The 25,444-nt window shown below is 43.6% G+C and overlaps 1 protein-coding gene across 2 annotated transcripts in view; it reads right to left on the bottom strand.

The window, feature by feature from the left end:
• Positions 1–25,444, bottom strand: part of LOC120989705 (transmembrane protease serine 11G-like) — an 81,152-nt gene that overhangs the window by 14,082 nt on the left and 41,626 nt on the right. For both annotated transcript variants that reach the window (XM_040417969.1, XM_040417970.1), the window contains exons 5-7: positions 20,777–20,931; positions 15,153–15,191; positions 635–803 (exon numbers count right to left, since the gene is read on the bottom strand). In XM_040417969.1, the coding sequence (XP_040273903.1) occupies positions 635–803; positions 15,153–15,191; positions 20,777–20,931 (363 nt within the window). The remainder of the gene's footprint in view (positions 1–634; positions 804–15,152; positions 15,192–20,776; positions 20,932–25,444) is intronic.

Here is a 25,444-nt window from a genome sequence, read left to right as displayed (position 1 = left end):
AATGGGAGCGTTTGCTCGGCCACCGCTCTCATTCATTTCTATGGGCCCAACAGAAAAAGCCGAGTAGCTCTGTATGGAGGTCAGCTGTGCATGAGCGCTCCATTTATGAGATAGGTGCGGGTCCCAGATTTGGGGGGATATGCCCCCATTGTCTGAGAGATCACAACCCCTTTAATGAAAAGCTATTTATTTCTATTTATACACAGATAATTGCTGTGAGAGAGGAGTTGTCAAACAGACTAGATGCCTGGTTCTCATAACCAGTGATGGTCAGTTCGCAGTGTTCGCCAGCGAACACATGCGGGCTGCCATCTTTAGTAAGGTAGACTCCCCCGTCCGGCAATGCAGAGGTAAGCCCTTACCTGTGCCGGGAGCCGGTCTGAAATCAAACGCAGTCACCGGGAGCAGGCAGTTGCGAGAACAGCCGCCGGTGGCCTTCATCTTTTATGCAAATCCCTGTTAATACTGTATAGAACTAAATATTTAGTACATATACTGTAGATTTTTGCTTTTACCATCTGGCTTCATATTATCCAGAACAACAGAACAGAATGCAGGCAGTGTCCATACAAATACATTTCTCATGGTGCTGATAGTCAATGAATTATTATGTAGAATAAATAAAACCACTTACCCTTCAAAGCAGTGAGCAGCGGTGACAAGCCAGCTACTGCTGATCAGTGATGCGCCACATTTATGATTCCCATTCAAACGCAAACTAGCCTGCCATGGCCATGATCCAGAAGCCGCTGGGTCACCTCCTACTATTCTGCTTGATACTGACGAACCTCCAACACCACAAGCTGTTCAGAAAAAAAAATTCTATATGTTACTAGTTCATATATCTAAAATATAAATGCAATGTATTGCTTCCACTGAGACTTCCACTGAAAACACGAATACGCATATTCATTTCAATGGTCTTCCAGTCAATGGAGGTAGTCTTTAGTTGATCACAGAGGCTCTTAACAGGAAAGGTTGTCTAACTCACACACCTTGTTATTATTGACATTGTGTTCAGATTCTAGATGCAGTTGTTTGTCTATAGACACCACACCAAACCTAATAGTGATGGTACATATAAAGTAAATGTTATCCATTATTATATTTGGCAGCATTAATATTCATAGCCTAGATCAGTGCAAGCTGGCTGTTGGCAGTTTTTGCATACTAAGGCATTTTTTTTTCCATTTACGTTCTGTTTTTTGCGTTCCGTATATGGACCGTATACGGAACCATTCATTTCAATGGATCCGCAAAAAAAAATGGAAGGTACTCCATATGCCTTCTGTTTCCGTATTTCTGTTTTTCCGTTCCATTCAAAGATAGAACATATCCTATTATTGTCAGCATAAGGGCTCGTTCACACGACCGTATGGCTTTTTCAGTGTTTTGCGGGCCGTTTTTAACGGATCCGTTTTTTCCATTTTTTGTTTCAGTAGTGTTTCCGGTTCCATTCAGTTTTTGCATATGGCATATACAGAATACAGTAATTACATAGCAAAAATTGGGCTGGGCATAAAATTTTCAATAGATGGTTCTGCAAAAACGGAACGGATAAGGAAGAGATACGGAGTACATTCCGTATGTGTTCAGTTTTTTTGCGTACCCATTGACTTGAATCGAGCCACGGAACGTGATTTGCGGGAAGTATTACTTTACTGGGAGAGTAGTGGATGCATGGAATAGCCTTCCTGCAGAAGTGGTAGCTGCAAATACAGTGGAGGAGTTTAAGCATGCATGGGATAGGCATAAGGCCATCCTTCATATAAGATAGGGCCAGGGGCTATCCATAGTATTTAGTATATTGGGCAGACTAGATGGGCCAAATGATTCTTATCTGCCGACACATTCTATGTCTATGTTTCTAATAATAGGACATGTTCTATCTTTGAACGAAACGGAAAAATGGAAATACGAAAACGGAATGCATACGGTGTACATTCCTTTTTTTTTTTTTGCGGAACCATTGAAATGAATGGTTCCGTATACGGATCATATACGGAACGCAAAAAGCGGCCCGTATACAGAATGCAAAAAACGTTTGTGTGAAAGAGCCCAAATGGACAAGGATAGTACTATTCTATCAGGGGCCAGCTGTTCCGTTCCGTCAAAAAAGGAAAGCACACGGACATCATCCCTATTTTTTGAGAATCCGGATGTCATCTGGAGAAACGGATCCGCTATATATTTTTTTCAAATTTTTACCAGTCTACGCATGCGGTATTTTTAATGCCGGATCCGGCACTAATACATTTCACAAATACATTTCAATGTAAATTAATGCCGGATCCAGCATTCCGGCAACTGGTCCGGAATTTTGGACGGAGATAATGCATGCTGCGGTATTTCCTCCATCCAAAACGCAGTTCAGTGACTGAACTGAAGACATCCTGATGCATCCTGAATGGATTTCTCTCCATTCAGAATGCATGGAGATAAAACTGATCAGTTCTTTTCCGGTATTGAGCCCCTATGACGGAACTCAGTGCCGGAAAAGAAAAACGCTAGTGTGAAAGTATGTTAAAACTACTGTGCAAAAATTTTAGGAATGTGTAGAATATATGCTGTAAAGTAAGAATGCTTTAAACAAATAGAAGTGTTAATGGTTTATTTTTAACAATTAACAAAATGCAAAGTGAATGAAGAAAATAGAAATCTAAATCAAATTAATATTTGGTGTGACCATGTTTGCCTTCAAAACAGCAACAGTTCTTCTAGGTTCACTTGCACACTGTTTTTGAATGAACTTGGCAGGCAGGTCGTTCCAGACATCTTGGGGAACTAACAACAGATCTTCTGTAGATGTAGGCTTTCTCAAATCCTTCTGTCTCTTCATGTAATACCACACAGACTTGATGATATTGAGATAGGGCTTAGTCCTCACTTACAGGACTCCTTGTTCTTCTTTACGCTGAACATGGTTCATAATTACATTGGCTGTATGTTTGGGGGTTGCTGTCATGCTGCAGAATAAATGTGGAGAAAATTAGACATCCCTGATCGTTTTGCACGATGGATAATTATCTGACTGTATTTCTCAGCATTGAGGACACTATTAACCCTAAACAAATCCCCAAATCCATTCACTGAAATGCAGTCTCAGGCTTGCAAGGAACATCATTATTGTACCACTCCACATCCCTTTAAGTTGAGTTGACTGCCCATGTTTCTACGTCAAAGGTATGGCTGTCATGAACACTTCCGTGACAGGTGCCAGGAGGTCAGAGAGACTGACAACATGTGGGTTAATCTGACTGGTTCCTTATGGATCATTTGTGTCTGTGTTGTTTTGTTCATGACCACACCTCTCGCAGGTGTTGTTGGTTTGGTCATTTAACTTCCCCTATTTATTACTGCTTACCCCTTCTGGGGGTGCGGTTTATAGCTTCAGTTTCTGGACTTTGGGCTAGCTTGTTTTTGGATCTTGGTTGAACTCCTGGCGCTGCCTTTGCTCCACTTGAAGTTAAGTGTCGTCTTCCCTATTTGTATTTCGTTTGTTGTATTTCCCTGTCTTTTGTATCTAGGCCTGATCATCCTTCTGGTGGAGGAATAGGTTGTCTCAAGTCCTGTCACTATACCAGAGCCCTACAGGGAGTCTTAGGGCTCTAGGTTCCTGTGTATGAACTTTCCTACCATCGAGGTCAGTTCATAATGATAGGTAGTCAGGACTTGGATTAGGGTTGTTCTTTCCTCCTGTGCTCGGTGTGGAGTTCCCCACCCACACCGCATCCGTGACATTATAAACCGCCAAAACTGTAATTTTTTGCTTGTGTCAGTACAGCCATGGATCCTATCGCTACACTGAACGAACAGCTGCAGGGGCTGTCCTTGGAGGTAGCTGACCTCCGCACGATTGTCTCACAGATTCAGAGACCACAGGCAACTGATCTGGCTGGTGGTTACCAGGCCTGTCCTGAACATAAAGTTGCCCTTCCGGATAGATTTGCGGGAGGAAGTGATAATTTCATTCTGTTCAGGGAAGCGTGCAAATTGTACTTTAAGCTACGTCCACACTCATCTGGAGATGAGAGTCAGAAGGTGGGTGTGATTATTTCTTTGCCCAAGGCCACATTCATACATACGTGGATTTTCACGCACCACGGTCCGTGAAAAGCCGTCCTGCTGAGTGCACAAGTGCACGGCGTCATTGGTTGCTATGATACCGTGCGCATCGTGGCGGCGCCGCTGTACAGTAATACACTCGTATAGATCATACGAGTATTACTGTACAGCGGCGGCGGCACAAAGTGCACGGCATCATAGCAACCAATGACGCTGTGCGCTTGCTCACTCAGCAGGATGGCAGGCCGGGTGTGAAAGCGGCCTAAAGGGGACGCCCATTCTTGGGCTTTTTTTCTGCTGACCTGGTCACAGTCCCTCCGATCGGTGGGTAAATTTTTCAGAGCTTTAGGTCTCATCTATGATGACCCGGATTGGACCTCCCTGGCCGAGACCAAGTTACGCGGCCTGCGTCAGGGAGAGCGTTCTGAAGAGATCTATTGCTCTGAGTTTAGGAGGTGGGCTACGGATACTGAGTGGAACGATCCGGCTCTCCGTAGTCAGTTCTGTCAAGGATTATCTGAGAAGCTGAAGGACGCTTTGGCCTTTCATGAGAATCCTGAGTTTTTGGAAGCCGCTATGTCTCTTGCTGTACGCATTGATAGACGCTTGAGAGAGAGATCAAAGGGCTCACTCTCTCAGGACGTTTTATTTTATTTATTTTGGGTCAGGAGACGAACCCATGCAGTTAGGGGGAGCTACCCCTGGTTCCACTGGTAATAGGAAGGGATAGTGTTTTTTCTGTGGAAAAAGGGGACATTTTATCAATCCAGACATGAAATGGCAAAAGGAGAGAAAAAATACATTTAATTCTCATTTGACTCTTGGAGGAGTGAGAGGAGAGTCATAAAATGTTCATTTGTCTTTTACTGGTAGTACCCGATTTCTTCTGACTGCCCAGGTGGCGCTAGAGTCCAAGACTGTGGGGATTGAGGTGTTAATCGACAGTGGGGCAGGGGTGAACCTGATTGATGCCCAGTTTGTCCGTATGCACGGGTTGTCACCAAGTGTATTAGAAAAAAACATTCCCGTATACGCTATTTATTCTGCACCTCTTGCTCAGAAGTGTTTGTCTCAAATGGTGCATGATATTAGATTAAGAGTGGGTGACTTTCATCAAGAATTTATCTCGTGTTTTGTGTTGGAGGGTCTCCCTGCACCAATGGTTCTGGGTTTACCGTGGCTTAGCAAGCATAATCCAACTATCAATTGGCAAGCTAGGCAGATTCTGGATTGCAGTGATTATTGCATTGATAGTTGTCTTAATACATCTTTTTCTGTTGTAACTACCAAGAATTTACCCTCTTATATCTGAGTTTGCTGACGTATATTCTGAGAGTGGATGCCAGGAGTTACCTCCACATCGGGAATATGATTGAACTATCTAACTAGCTAAGTTGCCTAAATCTAGGTTGTATAATTTTTCTGAACCTGAAAGACAGGCCATGAGAGAGTATATTACCAAGAGTTTAGCCAAAGGACATATAAGACCATCCAAGTCTCCAGTGGCAGCAGGCTTCTTTTTTGTTAAAAAAAAAAGGAGGTCTTCGGCCATGTCTGGATTTCCGTGAACTTTCCGTGACAGTCGGATCACTGTCCATGATCCTTACCCTCTTCCTTTGATTCCCAATTTGTTTAACCAGATTATTGGCGCCAAGGTGGTCTCCAAGTTGGACCTAAGGTGGGGCATATAATCTGGTTAGGATCAAGGAAGGGGATTAATACTCCTGAGGGGCACTTTGAGAACTTGCTGCTGCGGGGTTCCAACACTTTGTGAATGACATTTTTCATCACCTGGTGGGGAGGTTTGTAGTCGTGTATTTAGATGACATTCTAATTTATGCTCCAGACATGGAAACACATCAGGATCATGTGAGACAGGTGTTACAAATCCTAAGGGACAATAAATTGTAAGCAAAATTTGAGAAATGTGTTTTTCCTGTACACGAGGTGCAGTTTTTGGGTTACCTGCTGTCATCTTCGGTTTTTCAAATTGATCCAGAGAAAGTTTGTGCTGTATTGGACTGGGATTGACCTAAAAATTTGAAGGCTCTTATGCGGTTTTCAGGGTTCACCATTACCGAAAATGTATTCAGAATTATTCGACAATAGTAAAACCCTTAACTGACATGACTAAGAAAGGGACGGATGTCTCAGTGTGGTCTGATTTGGCGTTGCGAGCCTTTTCTGCGATTAGGAAATGCTTCCTTTCTGCCCCGATATTGGCGCAGCCGGATGTATCACAACCTTTCATTGTGGAAGTGGACGCGTCTGAGGTGGGGGTAGTTGCAATTTTATGGCAAGGCCCGTCACCTGGTAAATGGCGCCCATGTGCATTTTTCTCTAAAAACCTCTCTTCCGCTGAGAGAAATTATGATGTGGGTAACAGAGAGTTACTGGCCATTAAGTTGGTTTTTGAGGAGTGGTGTCATTGGTTGGAAGGGTCGATTCATCCGATCAAGGTGTTCACAGATCACAAAAATCTGGCTTACCTGGAGTCGGCCAAACGACTGAACCCGAGAGCCAGATGGTAATTGTTTTTCACCAGATTCAATTTCACTGTCACCTATCGTCCTGGGGCTAAGAACGTCAAGGCGGATGCCTTGTCACGTAGTTTTCCTGAAGGTGGTGATTTTGAAAATCTGAGTCCCATACTGTCTAAAGGGGTGGTGACATCCGCTCTGTACCCTGACCTTGAGGTGAAGGTGTTAGAGGCTTAGGGAGATGCACCGGAGTCATGTCACTCTGGGAAACTATTTGTGCCACTGGAATTGCGTCACAAGGTGCTTGAGGAACATCATTGTACAGTTCTTACGGGACACCCTGGAAGCAGATCCACTGCCAACCTCATATTTCGTAGATTCTGGTGGCCGGGGTGGCATAAGTGTGTTAAGAACTATGTGTCAGCCTGTACCACCTGTGCACGTGCTAAGTTGACACATACTCGGCCTTCCGGATCTTTACTTCCGTTACCTATCCCGTCCAGACCATGGATTTTATCACTGATCTACCTAACACTTCAGGAAAGATAGTTATTCTGGTGGTAATTGATCGCTTTGGTAAAATGGTGCACTTTATTGCTTTACCGGCCTACCTAATGCTAAAACACTTGCACAAGTATTTGTTGACAACATTGTGAAACTCCATGGCATTCCCTCTGACGTGGTCTCAGATCGTGGGACTCAGTTTGTTTCCACATTTTGGAAAGCGTTCTGTACTCGACTAGGGATACAACTGTCCCTTTTCTTCGGCTTTTCATTTTCAGTCGAACGGACAGATGGAGCGCACTATTCAGAGTCTGGAGACTTACTTGAGATGTTTTGTATCTGAGAACCAGGAGGAGTGGTCTTCCTTTTTGTCTTTGGCAGAGTTTGCCATAAACAATCGTAGTCAGGAGTCCACTGGTAAGTCACCGTTTTTTGGGGCATATGGGTTTCACCCGCAGTTTGGCACATTTTTAAGTTCTGATACTTCTGGTATCCCTGAGGAAGAACGTTTTTCATCATCATTGTCATCGATATGGCAAAAAATTCAAAATAATTTGAAGAATATGGACAACTGGTATAAACGTATGGCTGACAGGAAACGTATGAATGGTCTGGACCTAAGTGTGGGTGATTCTGTGTGTCTGTCCACAAGAAACATTAAGTTAAAGGTACCTTCTTGGAAGCCGGGTCCAAGATTTATCGGTCCATATAAGATCACTGCCATCATTAATCCTGTAGCTTTTCGTCTTGAACTTCTTAAGGCCTTGAAAATTCATAATGTGTTTCACAAATCTTTGTTGGAGAGATATGTTGAACCTTTGGTGCCGTCTTCCTTGCCACCTGCTCCTGTCATTGTGGATGGTAGTTTGGAATATCAGATCACTAAGATAATCGACTCTTGAGTTCTCCGTGGATCTCTTCAGTATCTTGTCCACTGGAAGGGTTATGGACCAGAAGAGAGGATGTGGGTACCAGCATCAGACGTGAATGCTAGAGATGGCCTTGCGGTTCGCCCGGCGGTCGTTTCGCGGGGAATTTTGCTCGTTCACGATTCGCCGAACATGCGAACATATGGCGATATTCGCACGCGCCATATTTTTTTGCATAGCTCCCAACTTTGACCCATGACACATTCATCAGGCGAGACAGGACAGCCAATTGAGACGTTTCAGCACATGGACACACCCCCAACCCTATAACAGAACCTTATCTGGCAGCTATTTTACATTATGTGTTTTGCCAGTGTAGGGAGAGGTTGCATTTTGGAGCAGAGACAGTTAGGGACACCACACATTAGCTAATAGGGCCACAAAAGTCCTTTTAAGGACTGGTATAAGTGTGCTATCGAAAGGTGTGATATAGAGGGGTGTGATATACTTATAATATACTTTCTAGAATAGAAATTATAATATAGTGTATTTGTATTGTGCAGCAGTTGTGTGCGGTTCTCCTGCGATACCGCAGCTAGATAGAGGGACAAACGCTATTAGAGTAACTTATTGCAATGGGGTGATATACCTGTTGCCCCCCAAAAAACTGCTTGAGGGCTGCGATATACCTTCTTCCACAAAATCCTGATTGAGGGGTGCTATATACCTGTTTCCGCCAAATACTGATTGAGGGGTGCCATATACCTTCTTCCATCAAATACTGATTGAGGGCTGCGATACACCTGCTTCCACAAAATACTGATTAAGGGGTGCCATATACCTGTTTCCATGAAATACTGATTGAGGGGTGCTATATACCTGTTTCCGCCAAATACTGATTGAGGGGTGCCATATACCTTCTTCCACAAAATACTAATTGAGGGGTGCTATTGCTATATACCTTCTTCCGCCAAATACTGATTGATGGCTGCGATGCACCTGCTTCCATAAAATTCAGATTGAGGGGTGCTATGTACATGTTTCCGCCAAATACTGATTGAGGGGTGCTATATACCTGTTTCCGCCAAATACTGATTGAGGGGTGCCAGCCTGTGCTGTCAACGCATAAGTCGCGGTAAGCCTTCTCCTCTCTCTTCCCATTTGTCCTCCACTCCACCTTCCACCACGCCGACGTCGCATTCATCTGGCACAAGTCAGGCTTCCTTGGCCCAAATGTTTGAGCGTAAAAAAATTATGACGCCGGATAATCCTCTTGCCCAATGGCTAACCGCTGGCTTGTCGGAACTGCTAGCCCACCAACTACTGCCATATAAATTTGTGGACTCGGAGGCCTTTGGCACACCGCAATGGAAGGTCCCCGGAAGGAAATATTTCTCCCAGAAGGGCATCCTTGAACTATATGGCCACATTCAGCGTCAATTTAAGATATCTCTGGCACACAGTGTCGGTGCCAAGATACATTTGACCACAGACCCATGGTCTAGCAAACTCGGGCAGGAAAGGTACATAACGTTTACTGCCCACTGGGTGAACCATCTGACGGCCGTCAAGCATGTAACCCGTGGCAACTATTGTGATTTGGTGTTACCGGCATGGATTGCATGCATGCCTGCCTCTTTTTCTCCTACTCTTCCTACTCCATCCTCTGTCTCCTCCTCGGCTTACTCTTCGTTTTCCACTGCTACTGCCTCTTCCACTGCACCCCCCAAGCTCCCCAGAACCTATTCGACGTGCCAGGAGAGACGTTGCCATGCTGTTGTGCCTGGAAGCCAAGAGCCACACCGGTCCTGCACTCCTTTCAGCTCTGGCTAACCACGCTCAATTTGACAGTTGGTAAAGTGGTGTGCGACTACAGTGCCAATCTGCTGAGCTCGCTGAAACAGGGAAAAATGACACACGCGTCGTGCATGGCACACGTCCTGAACTTAGTCTTGCAGCGATTCGTTGCCAAATACCCCGGGGTCCAGGACGTCTTGCGGCAGGCCAGGAAAATCTCTGGCCATTTTAGAAGATCTTACACGGCCATGGCTTGCCTTGCTGACGTTAAGTGGAGACGCCACTTGCCCGTCAGATGTCTGATTTGTGACTGCCTGACGAAACTCCACCTTGTATATGCTTGATAGCTGCTCCAACAGAAATGTGCCATTAACGTCTACCAGTACGAACTCTGCAGCAGAACAGGTTCTGGGAAGCTTGGCTTCTTTTCACCGCGCCAGTGGCTGCTCATGCGCGACGCATGCAGACTTCTGCAGCCATTTGATGAGATCACCAAATTGGTCAGTCGCAGCCAGGGTGCCATCAGTGACATCATACCTTATTGCCTTCTTTCTGGAGCGTGCATTGCGTTGTGTCATTGATCAAGCCATAGAGGAGCAGGATCTGGAAGATGATGTCCATCTGAGACAAGTCAGCAGGAGTCTGAAGAGGAGTCAGAGAAGGATGGTGGCTGGGGGGAGGAAGAGGAGGAACAAGAAGAGCAGGCTTTAAACTTTTAAGGGATCCCTGGTGTTGTCCGTGGATGGGGGGAGGAGACCGAGGACGACATTCTCCTAGGCGATGATCAGGAGCCAGGGCGCTCCACCACTTCCAATTTAGTGCAAATGGGGGCCTTCATGCTCCAGTGTTTGAAGAGGGACCCCCAAATAAAAAAGCATTAAAAGTCAAGGACCTGAACTGGGTGGCAACGTACTTAGACCCCCGGTACAAACACAAAATGGCGGACATGTTACCAGCATCACAGAGGGCTGTCAGAATGCAGCATTTCCAGGCCTTGCTGTGAGAGATGCTGCATTCTGCTGTTGCGAGCACTGGCAGAGGAATTTTCACCCACAGCGAAACAGGTGCGGGTACCAATCCTACCACGCCTGCAAAAAGAAGGCAGTTTGAAGATGTGTTGGTCACTTGGGATATGAGATCATTCTTGCAACCAACTCATCGACAGCTGCCCTCCAGATCCAGCCTCAGGGAACGCCTAGACCGTCAGGTGTCCGACTACATCGGGATAACGGCCGATGTGGATGCTCTGAGAAGCGAGGAACCCCTTGACTACTGGGTGTGCAGGCTTGACATGTGGCCAGAGGTGTCACAATTTGCAATGGAACTCTTGGCTTGCCCCTCGTTGAGTGTCCTGTCTGAAAGGACGTTCAGCGCAGCAGGGGGTATTGTGACCGATAAGCGCACTCGCCTAGCTCACGACAGTGTGGACTACCTTACATTTTTAAAAATGAATGAGGCATGGATCTCGGAGTAATTCAACACCTGTGATGACCAAGTGTAATTGAATTTCCTCATGCCAGCCCACACATATCCGCCACCACACAGAACAAAGAATGGTCCTTGCCTTATGTATATACAGCGGCATAAAAGGCCTTTTAGGTCAGGTGAATGGCTAATTTTTGGGGCCTGTACTGGCCGACAGTTACATATTTATCCTGTGACCGCCTAATGTACCTCCAGCCACAGAATCCAAAGTTCTTTGCTGTCAGGTGAATGCCTATTGCCTAATTTTGGGGCCTGTACTGGCCGATAGTTACATATTTATCCTGTGACCGCCTAATGTACCTCCAGCCACAGAATCCAAAGTTATTTGCTGTCAGGTGAATGCCTCATTTTTGGGGCCTGTTCTGGCTGACAGTTACATATTTATCCTGTGACAGCCTAATGTACATACAGCTACAGAATCCAAAGTTCTTTGCTGTCAGGTGAATGCCTATTGCCTAATTTTTGGGGCCTGTTACATTTTTTATCTCTAGCCACATAATCTCACTCCTCTGCCTTTCATTATGGTGGCGTATATACCACATTCACCATAAGGACCTTCTAATATCACAGGGTCATGTGACTGTGCTCCCCACCCTGTACTGTGCCCCCTTATACCCTGCATTGTGCCCTCTTACCACACCCTGTGCAGTGCCCCTAGCTATTCCCTGTACTGTGCCCTCTTATCACTGTACAGAGATGTTATCCGGTCAATGTATGGTGGTGCTATCCAATAACTGGATGGCCATAACTGTATCCTTTTCCATGCCCACGCCATCCTTTTTTAGACCTGGCATGAGCAGGAAAAATATGCAGATTGTGGTGCTAAGGACCTTTGCGCCACAATCTGTGTCAGAAATAGGCCTAACATAGATGTATTTCTATATAATAAATGACCACCTAATTGTATTATTATTCAGGGGTAGGGATAATATCTTTATATTATATAGATTCTAGTGTGTTATACTGTGCCCTGTATTTCCCAGTAGAAAATGATATTTGGGAAGCACAGTCCTCATCCCTGACCACTAGGACCAGGTAGCGCTCTGTCAGTACATGGCGGCCTCCCCTCTCCGCTATGCTGCTCCGCTGTGTATTGGTGCTTATTCTGACACTAGGGCTGGGTTCACATCCTATTTTTGCCATCCATTTCATGCATTCCAAAAATGTATGCGTTAACAGATGCCTCAGACTGATGCCGTACAGTGGCGTCCATTTACCATACAGTTCCATGGTAGAAAAAAAAATTACGTTAAAATATGCATTTTTTTAATGGATACAAAAAAAGATACAAAAATGTGAAGTGCTGCACATTTGTATACATCAAACCGATAGGAAATAAAAATTTCTAGGCTGCAGCACGACACGTTTTTGAGAGTTTCCCTTTAAGACCCATAAAAATGGCCCCTGATTAAAATACATATTTTTTGTGGGAATTTTTGCCAATGATTTCCCTCTGGTATAACACTGTCCATGTTGTGGGACTATTTGTGTACTTCTAGTAAGTGTTTGCTGGCTGCAAATATGACCTGAAGGTTTTTCAGGTTAGCCTTCTATTAAAGTGAAAGGGGCCCGCCGCGAACCCGCTGTTTGCGAACATTTGATTGCGAACGCACGTTCGCGAATCGTCCTGGCCAATGTTCATCTATCACTAGTGAATGCCAGTCGCTTGGTGAAAGCCTTTCACAAGTGTCACCCGCATAAGGTCAGTCCTGGGTGCCCGGACGTCTCCCGTAGAAGGGGGGGGGGGGGGGACTGTCACGAACACTCCCGTGACAGATGCCAGGAGGTCAGAGAGACTGGCAACACGTGGGTTAATCTGACTGGTTCCTTGTGGATCATTTGTGTCTGTGTTGTTTTGTTCATGACCACACCTCTTGCAGGTGTTGTTGGTTTGGTCATTTAACTTCCCCTATTTATTACTGCTTACCCCTTCTGGTGGTGCGGTTTATAGCTTCAGTTTCTGGATTCTGGGCTAGCTGGTTGTTGGATCTCGGTTTAGCTCCTGGAGCTGCCTTTGCTCCACGTGAATTTAAGTGTCGTCTTCCCTATTTTTATTTTGTTTGTTGTATTTCCCTGTCTTTTGTATCTAGGCCTGAGGGAGACTCCTGTTCATCCTTCTGGTGGAGGAATAGGTTGTCTCAAGTCCTGTCACTATACCAGGGCCCTACATCCCTGTGTTAGGGCTCTAGGTTCCTGTGTATGAACTTTCCTACCATCGAGGTCAGTTAATACTTATAGGTAGTCAGGACTTGAATTAGGGTTGTTCTAGGAGGTGACCTTCTCCTTTTCCCTAGTTTCCAGGCCTAGTTCCTGTCCCCTTTCCTTCTGTGCTCGGTATGGAGTTTCCCACCAACACCACATCTGTTACATTGGCTTTTTTGCTGCAATTCTTCTTGGAAAACTACTTCTGGCCAGTAAGTACCTGTACCTGGTTCCCACTGGTTTCTGCCAATTCTGAGCTGATGGCACTGCTGGACAGATTCCAATTTCAAATGGATGTGAGCATGATGTGTCTTTCATCTGCTGCACTAAGTTTGCAGCCAAGTTCCTTCAAAAATACTAATTTGATTTAGATTTATCTTTTGTTCATTCACTTTGCATTTTGTTAATTGATATAAATAAATTATTAATACTTCCTGTTATAGACAGTGGGTGTAGAACCAGTGCACCCACTAAACAGTTTGACTTTGGGCTAGACCTAAGGGCGCTATCTTTGCAGTCCCCATGTTTTCACTCTAACCCCTGTACAGGGATCTGGTCATCAAAGCAGGGAAGCGACCATGCTGCTGCCTCTTAGAATAGTCCCAGTGTGGTTAGTTGCTGGTGGTTGTCTGCCCTCGAGGGTCAGAGACACCGGTGTGAAGCACCGAGAGGGCAGGCAATTTTTGTAGTTAGAAAACAAACAGAGGTCATGGTAGGCAGAGATGCGCAAATCTATGAAACTAGTCTGAGATAAAAGTTAATACAGTAAACAGGCTAAGGTCAAGTCAGGTCAGAACCTGTAAACAGGCATAGGTTGGTACACAGTCAGACAAACAGAACAGCAGTTCTCCAGTTGGAACAAGCAGGCTAGCTTAACTAAAGCTCAGGCATCTTCCCCTAGAGCAAGGTGCCTAAACTACCCTGAAGTCACCAGTCATTGACTGGGGAAAAATAGGGCCCATGCGCTAGCCATTTAAGAGCCAGAAAGTGCATGCGCCCTTTAAGCAGAGCTGGGAGGCCTAGGAGGGAAGCAGCCTGCAGCAGGGAAAACAACATAGGATGACGGCAGTCGGGTCCGCTACTTGTAGGCAAAGGAAAGCAAGTGGTTCTGGACTGCTGGCACAGGAGACACTGGGTGAGTGACGTGATGCCCATACCTGCTTGGGGGAACAGGGCAGTGGCGGGCACTGGCTGCCAGCAAAACACATCCATCTTTTAAAGCATTTTTACTTTGCAGCATGTTTTCCACACCTGCCTAAAACTTTTGAACAGTACTGTATATGAAAAGATTAGAGATGATTGTTATAGAGACAAGTACCATGAGAAGAAGTATGCAGAGTTTTGGTTAAAAACTCAGTTCAGTTGTATAGGAATCAGTGCTTATTGGGTATAAAATTCCCTGTTATAACGCTAATTGATGATAATATTTTCCCAGGACAAAAACATTTTTAATTTTGCTTCCAAAAAGACAAAAAGCAAGCAGAATTCAAGTAACTATGAGGAAGGTGAAAAAAATATTCAGGAGACGGTATTATTATAGCTGTGAACAAGGTGCATTGGGTGGAAGGTTACGCAAGGTTATAAAGAGGGTATGACTATAGGTAAAACCATCACTGTATCACATTTTTGAGTGCACATATTTTCTCAAGTGTCAAAAAAGAAAGAAAGAAAGAAAGAAAGAGACATGAAAAGGATGAGCTAAAAATATAAAATATAGTATAAGCTTAACAATGAGGTTACTTGATCTTACCCCCATAGAGAAGGGTTTCTGCATCCTTGACCGTAATTTCTAAGGGAAAAGATCAACACAACATTAAAGAACATGTTCTCATATTTCAGGATATAAAGTACAACAGAACTATACATAGGATAGACCTAATCTCTGTGACCTTACCTCCAACACCTAGCAATCAGGAGAGGCCAAAAAGGTTAAAGTTCCATATAAACCATTTAAACTGGACATAAAAATAAGATTAAAGTCACCAAATCCACCAATTCTGAAGAGATTGGTCAATAATTTAATGAGTATAGGGGCATTCCAGTTGTACCCCAACCAGGGCGTACCTCCAATGGGGGGGTAGGGGAACCAGGCAGAAATTGTCTCACACCCAAAATCAATTGTCAACAAAGCCAACATATTATTAATCCTGCCCACTCCCAGAACCACGCACTCCTGCTGTCCCATATATATCTATGTTTTGCTGTGGCCAGAAATGTCACAAGATTCAGCTGGCCAATAAGCAGAGACATTGGCCAGCTAAGTCTTCTGATATTTCTGTCGTATATCTCTGGTGAGGCACAATGGGTCTGTTATTGGCACTGCATCCTACCCACAAAAATAATCCCACCACCTACGACATGGGCAGGTTAAGGTGCAATGTAGCTCCGTGATGTGAATCTCTTGCTGCCCTAGCCAACACCCAGGAGTACTATGACTGTCTACTGACTGCTGGAGCCAGAAGTAAACACATAAGTGGAAGCTGAGTACTTTAGGTTTACAATAAGGTACCATACTTTCTGTATAAACTGTGCACATAAAGTTCCATATTTGTCCCACATAGAGCCTCATAACAACAAAATAGAGCCATATTTTGCATTAATACTGAACTGTTCCCAAACAGCACCAAAAATTTACATATTGTGACCACATACAGCCAAAGAGTGCCCACAAAAGCAACCAGTGATCACAATATTTTGCTTACACAGAGCCCAGAGAGTGCAATGCCATGCTTAAAATAGAAATAGTAGCTTATACTGTCTGAAATTAATGTAATCATTATTTTTGATATATTTAGCATATGTAATGCCCCAGAGTGGCATTACCACCTTTTTACGCCCCTCTACTATCTCCTATGGTTGATCCTGTGTCATCATGTGTATTTAGATGAAAAGAAAGATCCCAGCAGACGAGTCTTCAATGCTTGCAAAGTTTTATTGCCTGTAACAATAGTCCATCAAAGGGACGCGTTTCGGCTCAATTGCCTTTCTCAATATACAGATCAATATACATGTTCAGCAACTCATATATATATGCGTATCAATGATTGAGGAAAGGAAAATCACAGTGATGTGAACGCCCATAATAGGGGCAGTATGTACATGGTCACATGGTAACAAAATCAAGGTAGTCAATCAGGGAATCAAAAAGCGCAACAGGTAACAAAATACACAATGTGTATTATTCTATGTAAATGTTATGTTTAAGTGTAATGTACCTGGTTCACCAGCAGATGGCGGCACTTATGGCAGAGCACACCTTCAGTTATGCTGGGTATAGAGGCCCAAGCTGCAAGCCTCACAAGCCAGGAAGAAAGGTTCACTGGATAAAGACAAAGATATAGATCAAGATAAAGATAGAGTCAGCCTACAGCAGAAAAGGAAAAGTTCCCATTTAATTCTGTCAGCATAGCAGAGCTGAAAGAGTACAGATGTAGCAGTGCTGATTGTGTTTGCCAGCCAAAACTTATGCCAAAATCTGCTGATGACCAAGATAAAGTTGGAAGATTAACGCAGGGGGGTTTGGGGATCCCTGACATATTGAAATATTATTGGGTGACGCACTTGCGTCGGATCCCGGCGTGGTCCTCTCTTCAGGCATTTTCTAGATGGATGGAGATTGAAAAGCTTTGGCTAGCCCCCATTCATCCCAATGCCCTCCTGTGGTCTCCTCTACCAAATGATTGCTCTGTCCAGTTGCTAGGCCCTATGTCACACACATATACCATTTGGAAATGTTGTAAACGGAAATTTCCATTGGTTTCCGATAGACCCTTTCTGACCTCATTTTTATTCAACCCTGTGTTCACGATAGGAATGCAGGGTATGCTCTTTAAGCCATGGTTCTCTAATAAGCTATTTAGATTTGCTGATATAGTGGACTATAGAACTCTGGAGATTATATCTTTTGATTTGCTCAAGGAGAGATATAGTCTTCCTGAGTCCTCTAGATGGCAGCACCTGCAAATAAAACATCTGCTTAGATCTATGTTTCGAGATACAAAAGTGTCCACTCCAACACAGTTTGAAAAATTGTGCAAACTTTCGACCTCTACTAAAGTCCTTATATCAGATATTTATGTCCTCCTCTCAACCCCGGAGCCACCTCAGGTCCTACGTCATGCGTATATGTCTAAATGGGAGAGATACCTTGAACGAGACATCTCGCCAAATGAGTGGCAGCTTATCTGGCGTAGGGCTGCAATGTCATCCACTTGTGTGTCCTTCAGAGAGAATTCATATAAAACATTAATGTTTTGGTATCATACCCCCCAGATGCTTAGACATTTGAACCCTACGGTTTCTGGTACTTGTTGGAGGTGTGATTCTGGTCAAGGGTCTCTATTCCACATCTTTTAGGACTGTTCAGTCATCTTCCCATTGTGGAAAGAAGTCCAGCACCTTTTATTGCAGCTTCTTAATATCACGTTTTCATTGGACCCCTACATGTTTCTATTGAACATGCCTCCAATAATGCTAAAGAAGCCAGTGCTTTGTTTAGTACTTCATGTCCTGTCAGCGGCAAAACGCCTTATTGCTCAGTTTTGGGAGAGGCAGGACATACCTACTAAATTAGAATTGTTTACCAGTATCACGGAAATTAGAAGAATGGAGTATTTGACAGCAGTTATTAATAATACGGTAGATAAGTTTAATAAGGTTTGGCAACCTTGGGATACTTTCTTTGATAAGAGCGACTAATACTCTCTTCCCCTTTTGGTATGTATATCCTTTTGTGTCTTGTCAAAAAAGTAGAGTGAGGATATCAGGTATTGATAGTCGGGTGACAATAAACATAAATCTTCTACCACATTAATTGATCATCCCTTATCCCAGGAAACATTTCCCTTTGCAACTCAATGTGAACAGCAAAATTCACTGTGTGGAAAAACTGGGTATAGCAGGGTATATGTGGTGGCATGGCCGATACCCAACACAGCCGACAACCAACCACACCCTGAGCATAAATACAAGAGGCAAAATACCTGTAATAATAAATACTAACCAGTTTGGGGAGAGCCGAAAGCCCGACGTACTTTTAGCAAAGTGCGCTTCTTCCGGGGGGCCATGCCACCACATATACCCTGTTATACCCAGTTTTCCACACACACACAGTGAATTTTGCTGTTCACATTGAGTTGCAAAGATAAATTTTTCCTGGGATAAGGAATGATCTATTTATGGGGTAGATGATTTATGTTCATTGTCACCCACTATCAATACCTGGTATCCCCACACTACTGTTACTGTATTTTATCTTATTGATCAGTACTTTCTGTGTTGGATTAACTGGTGATGCAATATGTCTCAAGTTATGGTTATATACCTATGAAATATTTATTACCACATATTACCTCTGCTTTGGGGTTTGCCTGTTTTCTCTACTATTCAACACTCCCTGCATTTTTTACTCATTGTTGTATTGACTAATAAAGATGTTATTTTTGTATTTATCTATGTGTGGTTTTGATTACTTTTAGGTTTTCTGATACCTCACAAGAATACTAGACATTAGTACACAGTTCATTACCATCAGGTCAGCATGTACTGATCATGGTTAATTTGAAACTGTGGTAATTCCCAGAATTTCCTCATACTAAACAAATTTACTAACGGTAATTCTCTATGAATTTTATAATGTATACTTATCTGGTATAAAGAATATAAAACTAGTGTCATCTGGTCACAAAGCATGTGTCATCGTACATGTGCAAATTTACCATCAGGAAATTAGACTTCTCCACCTATGCCTTCTCGGGAAATGCCAGCCATTTATACATTAATCTAGGTCACAATGTTTATTTTCATGCCAAAAGTTAGGTGTCCTTCAGTGCAAGAATTTTTTTGGGCAAGGGCGGTATGAGATCCTTTTACTTTGGCCTAAAAAGTACAGTCCAGCAAGTTCTCTAAGGGCTTGTTTACACGACCGTGCTGTTTTTTGCAGTCCGCAAAAAACTGATGCCGCTCGTGTGCCTTCCGCAATTTGCGGAAAGGAACAGGAGGCCCATTATAGAAATGCCTATTCTTGTCCGCAAAACGGACAAGAATAAGACAGGACTCATAATTTTTGCAGGCCCATGGGACAGAGCAACGGATGCGGACGTGCTTTCCGCATCTTTTGCGGACCCTTTGAAATTAATGGTTCCGTATAAGGAACGCAGCAAACGGCCCGTATACGGAACGCAAAATACGTTCGTGTGAACGAGCCCTAAGGAACAGACTAAACTTTTTTCATGCATGACGCAGTTTTCTATAAGTTACTTCAACTTTAAAGTGCACCCGTCGTATCATATAACTTTTGACATGTCATAGTGACATATCTGAAGTTTTGATCGGCGGGGGGTCTGGTTGTGGAGACCCGTACCAATAGCTGAAACTTAGAGCCATACATGCTCATCTGAGTTCTGTGCTCCCACGGCTCTCCTTGGAGAGTGAGAGGTGTACAGGTGTGTGGAATATCATACCTGTCAGCAGTACCCCATTTGTATCTGTCTATACTCAGGATTGTTCAAAGCCAACTAATCTCTGTCTCTGTTTGCTGCATGAAGCCACTATTTCGGGGAGCTATATGTAGACTATGCAGCTAGTATTGAACTGTATGAAATCTGTATTCACTGAGCTTCTCCTTGTAGGGGTTGCAGGTAGTCACTATGAAAAAGACAGCCCCCCCCCCCACCACACCAACACCACCACCACACATCCCCACCACCACCACCACAGGACCCACAGAAGTGGCATGTCCAGTCTTCATAGTATATAGTCTATATCAGGCATGCCACTAGTATTTACTGACTAATGCACTAAATGCAAGGCAAATAAAACAGCAGATGAACAAATCATGACAGATCCACCTTAACAGGGTTGTGCCATCTGGGACTTTGATGGCATATAGGTCAGATAGGTACAGGTCCCACTCCAAAATGAGTCCCCAAATTGAAGGAGAGAACACCACGCATCTCTATTAATTTCTATGGGCTTTCCAAAAACAGCCGAACAAGCCGACACACAACATGTGGATTACACAGCAGAAAATGCCAATTTTCCACAGCAAATTTAGCGTATTTTACCTATGTGAGCACAGTTTATCAGTATCGGTATCTTATTTTATGGATATGCTTGAACAATGTTAAGCTAAGATAATTAATTACAAATAGGGATGAGCGAACTTGTGTTTCAAGTTCGGCGTGCAAGGTTTGGGTTATCTAAGAATTATGGTCCGTGGTAGCGGAATCCATAACGGAATTCTTAGATAACCCGAACCTTGTACGCTGAACTTGAAACACATGTTCACTCATCCTTAATTATTACAAACACTGGAATTCATTCTATGTGTTATCTGCTATAATATTCCATAGAGTCAGATTAATGGCTACTTACCAGACAACTCAAGTGAACTTTTGTCAATGTCAAATTGGGAGTTGGAAGCATCAATGAGATTGTCTGCAAATATATTCTCAACAGATTCTGATGAAAATGCTTTGTCCTCAGCAACTTGAAATAGGATCACAAACTGTGGTATAATACTCCCAGGTCTGCAAAGCATTATTCAAGCATTATTCATTATTAACAAGAACAGACTTTCAAAAAGAAAAATACAACATCATTCAAAATTCACCTTAACGCAAAATAGCATTTGCTTTCAAATTAAACAGAAACGTTGCTTGTTCACACCAACACCACACAGTCTCCTGGACCAAGAAAAGCCTCATTCACACGTCAGGGTTTGGTCAGTGATTTCCATCAGTAAGGGCTCATGCACACGACCGTATTGCTTTTTCAGTGTTTTGCGGTCCAGTTTTTACAGATTCGTTGTTCCGTTTTTTGTTTCCGCTGTGTTTCCGTTTCCTTTCCGTTTTTCCGTATGCCTTATACATTATACAGTAATTACATAGGAAAATATTGGGCTGGGCATAACATTTTCAATAGATGGTTCAGCAAAAACGGAACAGATACGGAAGACATACAGATGCATTTCAGTATTTGTTCCGTTTTTTTTGGGGACCCATTGACTTGAATGGAGCCAAGCACCGTGATTTGCGGACAAGAATAGGACATGTTCTATCTTTTCACGGTACGGAAATACGGAAATACTGAAACGGAATGCACACGGAGACACTTCAGTTTTTTTTGCTGAACCATTGAAATGAATGGTTCAGTATATGTACCGCATACTGAACTACAAAAACGGCCAATATACTGAACGCAAAATACTGTCATGTGCATGAGCCCTAATTGTGAGCCAAAACTAGGATTAGGCTGCATTCACACGTCCGTGGTGTGTTGCGGCCCCGCAAATTGCGGTTCCGCAACACACCAGCCCGGCACCCCCATAGAAATGCCTATTCTTGTCCGCAAGCTGCGGACAAGAATAGGACAAGCTCTATCTTTTTGCGGAGCAGCGGACCCAAAGATCGGGGCCGCGCACCGCAAATGCGGATGCGGACAGCACACTGTGTGCTGTCCGCATCCATTCCGTCCCCATAGAGAATGAATGGGTCCGCACCCGTTCCGCAAAATTGCGGAATGGATGCAGACCCATTTTGCGGACGTGTGAATGGAGCCTTAGTGCGTCCACAAACATAAGGTATAAGGCATCTTGCACACGAACGTTGTGCATCTGTTCCGTGCATTGGGGACAGCAATTTGCGGTCCCAATGCATGGGCAACGTCCTTGCGGTGGCCAGGACCGATTGAGACCCATTTAACTTGAATGGGTCCGTGATCCGTCTGCACCACAAAAAAATAGAACAAGTTACATTTTTTTGCGGTGCAGAGGCACGGACGGAAACACCACGGAAGTACCCTGTTCTCCTCTGTTCTACTCTGCTTCCGTGGGGTTCTGATCCGTGCTTCCGTTCTGCATCGCAGTGATTTAAGTGAATGGGTCCGCATCCGTGATGCGGAGTGCACATTGGCCGGTGCCCGTGTATTGCAGAACTGCCGTATGCGGCCCGCAATATGGCCATGGGCACACAACGTTTGTGTGCAAGAGGCCTAAGGGAAAGAACTGCACCTGTTCTGTGTTTAGAGCCACACCTGGTTTCGGTTCACAGACTCTGATCAAAACACTGACATGGGAATAAGGGCTCATGCACACGACCGTTGTTGTTTTGCAGTACGTTTTTCACTGATCCGTTGTTCCGTATCTGAGTTATTTTTTTCTCTGATTTAAGTCCTCTTCCGTTCCGTTATTCCACAAATCATATCAGTATGGTTTTCGTATGCGATCCTTTTTTGCGGATCAGAAACAGAATCAGTAACTTATTAGTCACCAAACACAGGAGCAATATGGGCTGGGCATAGCATTTCTACTGTATGGATCCGCAAAATACAGATGAAATACGGATGACATACGGATGTGTTCCGTATTTTTTGCGGACTCATTGACTTGAATGGGGTCTCAGATCGTGATTTGCGGACAATAATAGGACATGCACTACCTTTTTGCGGAACGGAAATACGTAAACGAAATGCACACCGCATACGGTCCGCAAAAAAAACGGAACGGAAGCGGAAAGAAAATACGTTTGTGTGCATGAGCCCTTACGTACAAGGATAGGACTGTTCCGTTTCGCAAAATGCAGAACACACAAGGCCGGTATCTGTGTTTTGAGGATCTGCAATTTGTGGACTGCAAAACAAGCTACGGTCATGTGCATGAGCCCTTAGTCTGAAGTTTAACTATGAAAGTTCATTTTAACTGACCAATGATAGACCATTATCGTCTAAAAAGAAGTCTGCCATGTTTAACCCCTTCAGAACCTTGCGATTTTCCATTTTTGCATGTCCATTTTTTACTCCCTGCCTTCCCAAAGCCATGCCTTTTTATTTTTCCATTCCATAAACAACAAATGAGGGCTTGGTTTTTGTGGGACATCTTGTACATTCTAATGACACCATTTACTATTGCATGCAATGTAGTGGGAAACTGGAAAAAAAGGCCAAATGTTGTGGAATTTTAAAAACACACAATTCCAAAAATATTTTATGTTTTTGTTTTTACTGCATTAGGGTACTTTCACATGAGCGTTATTCTTTTCTGGTATTGAGTTCCGTCCTAAGGGCTCAATACTGGAAAAAAACTGATCAGTTTTATCCTAATGCATTCTGAATGGAGAGCATTCCATTCAGTATGCATCAGTTCAGTCCCTCTTATGGTATTTGGCCGGAGAAAATACCGTAGCATGCTGCAGTATTCTCTCCGTCCAAAATTCCGGAACACTTGCCAGAATGGCGGATCCGGCATTAATTTCCATTGAAATGTATTAGTGCTGGATCCGGCATTAAAATTGCTGCATTGACGGATATGGTCTTCCGGACTGCGTATGCGCAGACCTTTAAAAAAGTTTAAATAATAAATACCAGATCCATTTTTCCAGATGACACCGGAGAGACGGATCTGGTATTTCAATGCATTTGTCAGACGGATACGCATCCGGATCCATCTACAAATGATATCCGTTTGCATACAGATTTCCGGATCCGGCAGGCAGGCAGTTCCAGAGACGGAACTGCCTGCCGGATCCTCACAACGCAAGTGTGAAAGTACCCTTACCTATGCGATAAAACTGATCTATTACCTTCATTTTCCCGGTCAGTACGATTATAGCAATACCGCAGTTATATAGTTTTTTGTGTTTTAATACATGTCAGCAGATTTGTACCTATGAAACTGGCTGACTTGTTACATGTGCGCTTGACAGCTGAAGGCATCTGTATAGTAATGTCGAAATGACAGTATTATACTCTGCAATACAAGAGCATAGCAGAGTATAAGGCCCCTTTCACACGGGCGAGTTTTCCGCGCAGGTGCAATGTGTGAGTTGAACGCATTGCACCCGCACTAAATCAGGACCCATTTATTTCTATGGGGCTGTTCACATGAGCGGTGATTTTCACACATCACTTGTGCGTTGCGTGAAAATCGCAGCAAGCTCTATTTTGTGCATTTTTCACGCAACTCAGGCCCCATAGAAGTGAATGGGGCTGCGTGAAAATCGCAAGCATCCGCAAGCAAGTGCGGATGCGGTGCGATTTTCATGCACGGTTGCTAGGTGACGATCGGGATGGGGACCCGATCTTTATTATTTTCCCTTATAACATGGTTATAAGGGAAAATAATAGCATTCTGAATACAGAATGCATAGTAAAATAGCGCTGGAGGGGTTAAAAAAATAAATAAAATAATTAAACTCACCTTAATCCAATTGCTCGCGCAGCCGGCATTTCCTTCTGTCTTCTTCTTTGCTATGTACAGGAAAAGGACCTGTGGTGACGTCACTCCGGTCATCACATGGTCCATCACACGATCCATCACCATGGTAAAAGATCATGTGATGACCGGAGTGACGTCACCACAGGTCCTTTTCCTGTACACAGCAAAGAAGAGAAGCCGGGCTGCGTGAGCCAGTGGATTAAGGTGAGTTAAAAATTTTTTTACAATTTTTTAACCCCTCCAGCGCTATTGTACTATGCATTCTGTATTATAACCATGTTATAAGGGAAAATAATACAATCTACAGCACACCGATCCCAAGCAGTTCGGGTTTGGGTACCAAACATGCCGATTTTTTTCACGCGCGTGCAAAACGCATTACAATGTTTTGCACTCGCGCAGAAAAATCACGCATGTTCCCGCAACGCACCCGCACCTTTTCCCGCAACGCCCGTGTGAAAGAGGCCTAATACAGCCACCAGCCCCACTGGATCTTAAATGCAAACTTGTGAAAATGAAAATAATAAACAAAAAAAAAATAATACCAAATTTTAAAAAATATATACAAAATAATAAGAAATGTAAAAAAAATAAAAATTATCGGCTCATTTATAAGAGATTTAAAATGAAAAAAAAAACAAGCAAAACAAAACACATAATTGGTTTCGCCGAGCCCGTAATGACCTGATCTATAAAATGATCATGGAACTTATCACACGTAGTGATCGCTGTTTTTTTTAAAAAAAAAACTATGGCGAAGTTGCTTTAATTTTCGCCTCACCTCCCAAAATTTTTTAATAAAAAGTGATCAAAAAGTCATATGTATCTCA

This window comes from Bufo bufo, chromosome 2 (assembly GCF_905171765.1).
Source record: "Bufo bufo chromosome 2, aBufBuf1.1, whole genome shotgun sequence".
NCBI classification, from domain to species: domain Eukaryota; kingdom Metazoa; phylum Chordata; class Amphibia; order Anura; family Bufonidae; genus Bufo; species Bufo bufo.
Note: the sequence above shows the minus strand (reverse complement) of the source record. Positions and strands in the feature narration are given on the sequence as shown.